We start from the raw sequence: 9,028 nt of genomic DNA on the forward strand, positions 1-9,028 counted from the left end.
GGGTGGGCTGTCCGGTAGCGCTGAATTCCCGGATACAGAGGGCACGCTGGGCTTGCGGGGGGCCGAGGGTTAGCAGGTGGTGGGGACAGTGTCTCTGGGGACGAAGCAGCGTGGAGACAGATGGTGGGGATGGCCGTGGTGCCGCTGAGCTGGACATTTAAAGACCATTTAGACAGTCACCACGATGACGGGATGGTGGGCAAACGGGACGGTGCACTTGTGGGCCGGAGCGGAAGGTAACGGGTCAGCGCACCGTGCACAGGTGTGGACGCACCAGCCCTTTCTGTAAGAAAGCAGCTATCCCGTGTGTGTCTGCATGTGTGTGCACAGAAGCATCTAGAAAGCTATACACCTGTTAACGACGGTTAACCTGGGAGCGTGCCAGGGGACTGACTTGACGGACGTGTTTGCTTGGGGTTCAGCACGACAAAACAGAAGTCTGAAGAGTGACGTGGGGCTGGCCTTCAGAGACGTCTGCCACGTCGTCGGCAGCGCCCGCCCTCTGAGCGGTCCCGGTCACCGGCTGAGTCTGCAGTGACCACACGGGGGACGCGCTTCCAGCCCAATGCCGCTCACCGAACAGAGTGAGTGTCTGGCACCGAACTATCTCTCAGGTCCTGAGATCAAGTAAAAACTTGAGCACACCACCAAAGGCTCATGAGCAGAACTGTTAGAAAGATTTTTATTGATCTGAGCGAGTGTGCGAGCGAGCGCACGCACCCAAGTGGGGGGGGGGCAGAGGGATCGAGAACCTAAAGCAGGCTCCCTGCTGAGCAGGGCCCTCCGTGGGGCTCGATCCCACAACCCTGAGACATGACCTGGGCTGGGTGTCAGTCACTTAACCCAGTGCACCACCCAGGCGCCCCCGTAACTTCTGATTAAGAACAGGTTCAGTGAGAGCGTGAACATGCCCCCGCCTGGGTTCTCACGGCCGCTGGGTGAAGACGGCCCGCCACCCAGGGGAGCAAGAGCCCGGCTGGCGAAGAGAAACTGGTGTCACCCGTGCGGCCCTTTACGAGAGAAGGATTTATCTGCTCAAAGACGGTCAGGCTGCAACTTGTCTTTAAGTGGAGGGCTCAAGGCGGAGGCAGTGCTGCTCACTGGTCTTTGAAGTTGGCTTTTCTCTTTTCCACAAACGCGGTCATCCCTTCCTTCCGGTCTTCCTGGTGGGAAATGGAAAACAGGAGAGATGGACGGTCACGTTTTCCTAGAGAGTCAAGGCGCCGGGCTCTGGCCGTCTGTGGGGTTTGATCAGTCTGGCCGGGTCCTCAGAATCTTGGACCTCCACAGAGCGGAGAAGCACAGGCGGGAGGTACCGCATCAGGACTGCCTGGGAACCTGAGAACCGCCTGGGTTCCCTGACCTTGGCCTGGAAACGGCATCTGGAAGTGGCATTTGTCTATGTCCCCCAGTCCCTCGGTGTGAGCCTCCAGGAACCACTACACTGTGTGTCCGATCAACTCTCATTCCGCGGAGAGCTTCAGCCGCACCTGGTGGGGCCACTCACGCGTTCGCCACCTGCGTGTGCACACGCACACACCTGCACTTCAGCAGCCGCAGTCACTTCTACTCTCTTCCACAAAAACCCTAATCGTGACTTTCTGATATGGAGAGGTGGGTTTTAATGACTCACAAGGACTCCCTTTCAGTGAGTAGCAAATCCTAGAAAACCCTGACCTGAAGCTTCAGAGGCGGCGTCAGGATACACCTGAACTCCAGGTAAGCGGTGTGACGCAGGACACCAGCACCGCGGGCCAGATGCCCTGCACGGGACACAAGCACTCCCTGCCTAAGTGTGTGAGTCGTCAGACCCCACGCAGAAGGAAGTCACCCCGAGCACGCGTGAGCTTCTGCACACTGTACTCACGGACAGGACACATCTGGTCTGGCTATAGGGAAAGCAAACAGTTGGACCAAAGAGAAATGGCATTTAATGAAAAAACCTGCAAGGGAATTTCCAGGGATTTCTACGGCTGGCCCACGTGTTATCTCCACCGAATGTTTACTCACGGTAGCGAAAGTTGAATAGAAGAGCTTCTTCTCCAGCTTGTTTCCTTCTGTTAATGTCATTTCAAAAGCTGAAAAAGAGAAGCTTGAAGTCAGGAACTCAGGTGTTAGATGTGGGTACAGGCAACTTTTTTTATGGTGACAGGAAACACTCCCCGCTGACCCACGTGAATCTTCACTTCGCCGGGATCTGGATGGGAGCCTGGGAAGCACCCCCTTCTCAAAGGCCCTGTCCTGGCTGCGACCCCCATGGCCCCAAGAGGAGCAGCAGGAGGAACTGAGTCAAGGGCGTGGAGGCTAACTCTGTCCAGTGATCACAACCGGACCTGAGAGCATGCACAGTTACATGGATTTCATTTTTTAAAGATTTTATTTTGAGAGAGAAAGACAACACGTGTATGCACGAGACGGGGGATGGCAGAGGGAGAGTCACAAGCCGACACTCTGCTGAGTGCAGAGCTGGACCTGGGCTCGATCCCATGACCCTGAGATCATCACCTGAGCCAAAACCACGAGTCGGGTGCTCAACGGACAGAGATACCCAAGCACCCCAGAACTAAGTACGTTTTAAAAGACATGAAAATTAAGGATGAAAACCCGGAACAGGAACAGTGTGCCGGAACAGAGTCCTGGGCAGTAAGAACACCACTGCTGTGGGTCGTCCTTCCAGCGAAGGCGAAGGGTCTTTCTTGGCTGAGCACCTGGGGTGAGCGGTGAGGCCTATGACTGTGGCCTCGCTGGCCGTCTCCACGCATGGCAGTGTCCACCGTGTAAGCACATGCTACCTGCTCATCCCTGTGGATGCGTCAGGAACAACAGCTCAGCCCACGAAAGGCTGGCAGCCACCCCGGAGGGGCCTGCCTCCCTGCAGAAGAGCACCCAGACCGGAGCGACTCAGCGGCCGGCCCGGGCTCGCGGCCTTCTCAACAAGCGGCCCTGGGGAGCGCTCCCCCAATGCTGAGCACAACCTGCTATGCTAAGATTCAAGAAGCTCTCGGCAAGGCTCAGAGAGGCGGTGCCTCTGTGAGTCCAGAGCAACAGGGAGCAGCGTGGCCCCCGCTGCGGCTCACACTGGTGTCCCGAGGGCGCGTGTGGCCACCCGGCTGCGGGCAGAGCGGCTGAGAACACCTTCCACCGGGACCCGGCAGGTGAGCCGGGCTTCTCTGCAGCCAGAACTACCTTTACTTGAGGGATCGTCCTGTCCTTCCCGGCCATTTCCCTGCACCCCAGTGCCTGCCACTCTCTGTCCCTTAGGCTAGCTCCTCTCTTGGGTCCTAATACCAAGGACAATTCAGAACATTTCAGGACAGTCTATGAGCAAGCAACCAAAGACCGGAACTCTCAAAAAGCCGGGATCCCGACGTTAACAATCCTCCCGATTTCCGTCCAGGGTGGCCTCGGAAGACTGGCTTAGCAGCACGGCTCCTGACCGGTCCCGTGCCGGTGGCCTGCACAACACCTCCTCCTGGCGGAACCCTACCTGCGTTCACGGATTCTTTGGCCATTGCCAGTACGATTTTAGAATTGCTGGCGATTTTCTCAGCACACTGGATGGCCTCCTCGACCAGTCTCTCCACAGGAAATATTTTGCTGACGAGACCTGAAACACGAACAGGTAAACAGGAGTGCAGATGGTCCTGAATGTGCTTCTCCCAGTCACGGTGCTGCTCCTGGGGCTGGGGGCTTCTGGGGGCCAACAAGGGGCTGTGGGAACCCAGGCTCCACACCGTCCCTGAGGTGGGGCCACGACGCACTTACAGACACCCCAAAAGGGAGGGAAAGCAGGTCCCTGGGGCGGGGACAGGGTGTGCCTGCAAAGGCCTCGGAGATCCCTTACTGCTGACGTCCGGCTAGGGAAACAGGAATGTTTTGACTCTTGAAGTTGATGTATATTTTAGTTACTCTCTTGTGGGTGGCATTCCAAAGAAAAACAAAGGCACATGTGCCCTGGCTTCTCAGGACACCCGAGATGACGGTGCTTGTCGCCCATGGGCACACCTGGACGCAGCCCCCACCACCCTCTCCACCCAGCTCCCCACGCAGGTGGCTCCGTGGGGTGGCCCTGGCCCACACCTGCTTGCTTGGCGTCCTGGGCCGAGATCCGATCACCAGTGAGAACCATCTCCATGGCCAATGACTTTCCAACAGCGCGGGTCAGTCTCTGGGTGCCCCCTGCACCTGCAGGGGCAGAGGGCTATCGGTCATAGTTGGCTCATGGCTAGTACAAGGCCAGATGGCACGGACACACGTCCAGCAAATTCTGAGGGATGAAGATAGGCTCCTTGGGTGGGGCAGGTGGGCAGAAAGGAGGCCACCCAAGAAACTTCAGGTGAGCCTCCTTTTCATACTTGGGCCCCATGCCCGGCACACTGGGTCCGTGCAGCTCAGGCCCTGGCCCAGTACAACCTGGAGGGCAGCTGAGGTGGCCTCTGATCATGGCCTGCTCCCCCCAGAATTTGAAGCAAGAGCAAGGGCTCTACCTCCCAAGCTGCTCTGACTGTGGCCTTCTGGCCCAGTGCTGGTTTCCACGTGCCCCGCTCCCCCTCCTGCTTACCCGACCTGCTGCACCTGGAACAGGAGAGGTCTGCCCCATCACTGGCTACACTGATGCGGAGGCCCCATCGTCCACCTGCCCCACAGGGATACCCGGGCCCTGTTGTCTGCTCCACCTAAGGCTCTGTCTTCTGTCTGCCCCACAGAGAACCCCAGGCTGCCCGGGTGAGCCACCGGGACCACCTGATGGAGAAACCCACAGTCCAAGACTCAGGCGCTGCCTCAGTGAAGCGGAGACCTTGGGCCCTGGGACAGGGACAGCCCAGCGGCCAGCACAGCATCATGCAAGGCTGTGCTCATCCTTGGCCGACTCAGACACCCTCTGCGGATCTGACAGCTGCTCAGCAGATGCCCTGCTCCAGGCTCCACCTGCAGGGCAGAGACCCTGTGGGGCCATAAGCCCAGAGCTCTCGTCAGGTAGCCCCCAGGGTACAGAGGAGTCACTGTCTAACCATGGCTCCTGTCACCCTACTTGTGGGGGATCAGATTCCCTGCTCTGCTGAACGGAGGGTCACAAGCAGGCGTCACTGCAGTGACAAGGCGGTATGTGGCCAGCCTTCCCTAATAGTGTCTGACACTCACTCAATCTGGCAGTCATCAGTGGAGCCTGCTTGGACCTGAGGCCCCCTGGGCCACTCTCTGAGCTCTGCTGTGTCCCCCAGGCTTAGTGTGCTGGTCGGCAGGGGGAGCAATGGGCACAGACAGGCGGCCACCATCCGGCACGCAGACCACAGCCCAGGTCCCTCGTCACAGGCAAGCTGCATGCTTTGGTCTGTGACTGGAAAAGGCCACGAGCTCCTGAGACATGGGCAGATTCTGGAGAATGACGAGGAGAGTTCATGCCAGAGACGCTATCACTCTTTACCTGGGATGGTTCCCAGCAGGATTTCCGGCTGTGCAAACTGGGCCTTTTCTCCAGCATAAATGATGTCACACATCATAGCAAGTTCGCAGCCTCCACCAAGCTGCAAAACACAGGGGCCACCAGGCACCCGGTCAGAGTCACCCCATTTGCTTATATGAATTTCCCATCAAAACGAACACAGCCCAGGGCGCAGCAAAGATTACCAGATACACAAAGTCACTTAAGTGTTTCCACAAGTTACTTAAAACTGGCTGAGCTGGTAACCCACTCTGTGAAGGGCCCTGCAGCACACTCTCTCAGCTTTGGGACCCCCAGTCTCTGCTCTGCCGTGGGGGCTCGACGGCAGCCAGAGAGAGCTCGCAAACCAGCTCGACTGGGGCCCAATAAACCTGACTGGCTGGCCTTGCCTTACCCACAGGGAGCTTTACCAGCTGGTCACGAGCTGAGATGCCCTCACTGCTTCGCCACGATCGGGTGTCCTTGTGCCCAGAGACCCAGACACCACACAGAGGACAGCGCGCTCTCGAGCGTGGCAGGTGCAGAGCAGGCCGGAGCCACTGAAACCACGCAGAGAAGGCAACGTGTGGCCTACAGCCCAGCAGAGGGGGGAGATTCCCAGGAGTCACAGGGAACCAGGGACCACGGGGAGGGCTGAGCATGCGAAAGCCCACAGCAAACACCCGCTAAGGAAAGCTGGCGTTACAGCGCCTCCGCTCTGCATGTCCTGGATCTGTGACGTCCCTCAGCAGGAACGGCGGAACTGTAACTTCGCTCCGGCCTTTTCAAAACCAGGGTAGCTTATCCCACGCCTCCCAGCGCACTGAGAGGAGACGTGGCCTGACACTCACGGCGTAGCCATTGACAGCAGCTATGATCGGCTTCTTGACTTGCGCAAGCCGGTCCCAGTGGCTCAAGAACTTCCTGGAGTAACAGTCCTGGAACGTCTGGTTCTGCATCTCTTTGATATCAGCTCCGGCTGGGGGTGGAAACGAGTCCCAGTTACCAGAGAGCAGAGACCCGAGGACTGCTGCACCCCCCAAACCCTCAGGGAGCTACGAGTGTGCAGCACGTGTAGGCACCGGGGGCTGCTGGGAATGGCCGACGACGCAGGCCCTGCGCAGTGCTGGCCACCTGGACAGAGCTGGGCAGCAGAGACTGCGGCGACACGCCATGCTGTGTGTTGATGGAGAGGACGCAGAGGGACTGCGGGACAGGAAACTGATGCAAGCTAGACTCGGAAGGCAGGGCTAATTCATCAGTCACTTAAGCCCCGGCACATACAAAACCTGATTGCCAAGGACCCGAGTCACTTTGAATAACCTTATTCTGCTGGCAGGGCACGCATGGACGGTAAACAGGCAAAGCGGCTCTGTGTCTGTTTACACTATGTTTAAGTCAACCCTGAGTTGCCCTGACTTTTCTGATGCCACCACGCAGGGTAAGTCTGTTCACAATGCCACATGCGCACAATGCGCACAATGCCCTTAGCGCACCTGCAAACGCCTTCTCCCCACCCGTGACGACAATGGCCCCCACGGCTGGGTCCTCCTCGAAGGCCTCCAGGGCCTGGTTGAGCTCGGTAATCAGGCCGTTGCAGAGGGCATTCAGGGCTTTGGGGCGGTTCAGCTGGATGAAGCCCACGTTGCTGTTCTTCCCCTTCTTTTCTGCGATGATGTACTGAAAGCCAGCACCTAGGGGATTCGAGCAGGCCTCAGACAGGTCAGTGGACAGGGTGACCCCAACATGTCCCCCGCCCAGTCCTTGGGCAGCAGCCCACAGCTCTCAGCCTCGCAGTGGCCTCTGCACCGCTCTCCACCTTCACAGGAGTCTGAACACCTCCCAGCACCCTCTCTGCAGATACCCTGGGATTCCGCAGAAGCGAGGGCTGGGAAACAGGCTCCCTCCACAGACTGCAGCTGGGTGAGGCAACGAGCTGTGTGTGCACAGAGCAGAGCGGGAGGCACACACCGGGGAGAGGTGACTCACGGGCCGGAGGGGCAGGCTGCTGACTCGGGGCCAGCATGGCCTGGAGAGGAAGAAGGACAACCTCGGAAGCCACAGGTCTGTGTGCCTATGGGCACTCACCCTAGGGTCTGGTGGGGAGGGATGCAAGTGAGAGGCTTGGCAGCAGCCTGATGCAGCCCAGGACAGGACTGCTGACCGCAGGTCAGGACCCGCAGACACCTGTCAGCCAAGAGAGCTCCGGGGAAAATCAACACGCTCTGGTAGCCGGGCAGGCACAGGGACACCCGGGAGGGAGGAGGATGCAGGGATGCCCCCCAGCTCGGGGACAGGGCCAAGAGCGCCTCAGGAACACTGCGGCCCTAACCCGAGGGCTGAGCGAGGGGAGGACAGGCCAGGCCAGTTGGGGGAGACAAGAGTCGGAAAACCAGTGGCCATGGGCAGGCCTGCGTCCCAGGCGCTGCGCGACACAACTTTGCCAACTCGAGGCCCCAGATGCACATTCTCTCCAAGTCCTGCAAACCCCGCGGAATTTCACCAACAACCAAACTGAAGAGGCTAGAGGTCTTAGCACGTGATCCCGAGTCCCCCAACGGAGGGGCCACCAGTAACCGCAGAGGTCAGCACGCTGAGGCAGCAGGTGCTGGAAGGGGGCGCCCAGCCTAACAGCAGAGCCGTGGGGGCCGGGCCCTGGGTGCATAGGGAGGAGGGGGAGGGCTGATGGGGTCAGGCCGGTGGAGGGGGTGAGGTCCAGGGCGAGGCACGGGGGTGCCGGGGGAGGCCGGGGTCAGGCCCTGAAGTGAGGTCCGGAGGTCCCGGGTGCGGCCGCGGTACCGGACCCCCACGCGCTCTCAGTCGCGTACTCACCCGAAGAGAAGGGGCGCAAGGCCGCGGAGCCGGGGAGGGGGCGCAGCGGGCCGCGGACGCGGGGCAGCAGGGCGCGGAGGGCAGCCATGGCGCTGTGCGGACGGCTCGCCCCGCCCCGCCCCGCCCGCCGCTCGCCCCGCCCCGCCCCGCCCCGCCCCGCCCCGCCCCGCGGAGCCGCCCCCGGCTGCGCCAGTCAGGGCCCGGCCCGACTCCGAGCCGCCATCGCGAGACCAGCGGGCGGCGGAAGGGGCGTGGCACGCGGTGGGCGTGGCCGGGGGTCCGGGAGCGGAGTTTGGAGGGTTGGCCTGGTGGGGTGCCGCAGCCCCGTGCTGGCCGTCGGTGACCCCGAGCCGTGGGGCAGCAGCCCGGAGGACCCCGGAGGGCACGCCCGGCGGCCTATTGCGGCCCGCAGAGACCCCCGGGCGAGCCGGCGCCGCCTCTTGACCTTTGGCCTTCGGCCCTTGCCCCCACTTCCGGGACGAGCCCAGCGGGCTGGAGGCTGGGCAGTCGCCGGCTGAACCCCGGCCCGATATGCCTCACGCCCCCGGGGACGCGCTTCCCGCCCGCAGCCCGCGGGCGCGGGGCCGGGACCCCCGCGAAGTCCGCGGAAGCCGGGTTTGCGGGGCACGAACGGGCCGCGGCGGAAGGAAGCGCGTGGACGGGAGAAGGCGGGGGCAGTAAGGGGCGCCTGGCGGCTCAGTCCGGGGTGCGGCTGCTTTCCGCTCGGGTCCTGGTTCCCCGGTCTAGGATCGCGTCCCGGATTGCCCCGCCTCC

The 9,028-nt window shown here is 61.0% G+C and overlaps 1 protein-coding gene across 1 annotated transcript; it reads right to left on the reverse strand.

Annotated features, from left to right (window-relative positions):
* Positions 1-655: 655 nt before the first annotated feature.
* Positions 656-8,357, reverse strand: ECHS1 (enoyl-CoA hydratase, short chain 1). Its single transcript, XM_044240783.1, has 8 exons — positions 8,255-8,357; positions 6,919-7,116; positions 6,274-6,401; positions 5,426-5,525; positions 4,081-4,185; positions 3,488-3,607; positions 2,011-2,078; positions 656-1,163 (listed from the first exon to the last, which is right to left on the reverse strand). The coding sequence occupies exons 1-8, from the start codon at positions 8,340-8,342 to the stop codon at positions 1,098-1,100; spliced, it is 873 nt and encodes a 290-aa protein (XP_044096718.1). The 5' UTR covers positions 8,343-8,357; the 3' UTR covers positions 656-1,097.
* Between the last annotated feature and the right edge of the window lie 671 nt (positions 8,358-9,028).

Source organism: Neovison vison, chromosome 2 (assembly GCF_020171115.1).
Source record: "Neovison vison isolate M4711 chromosome 2, ASM_NN_V1, whole genome shotgun sequence".
In the NCBI taxonomy this organism is placed as follows: domain Eukaryota; kingdom Metazoa; phylum Chordata; class Mammalia; order Carnivora; family Mustelidae; genus Neogale; species Neogale vison.

Coding starts and splice junctions, on each gene's coding strand:
- ECHS1 (XM_044240783.1), bottom strand. CDS start 8,342: ATGGCTGCCCTCCGCGCCCTGCTGCCCCGCGTCCGCGGCCCGCTGCGC. Junction 6,402..6,918: donor TGGGGAGAAGGCGTTTGCAG/GTGCGCTAAGGG, acceptor TTCCACCCCCAG/CCGGAGCTGATATCAAAGAG. Junction 2,079..3,487: donor CAAAGAATCCGTGAACGCAG/GTAGGGTTCCGC, acceptor TCTCTTTTTCAG/CTTTTGAAATGACATTAACA.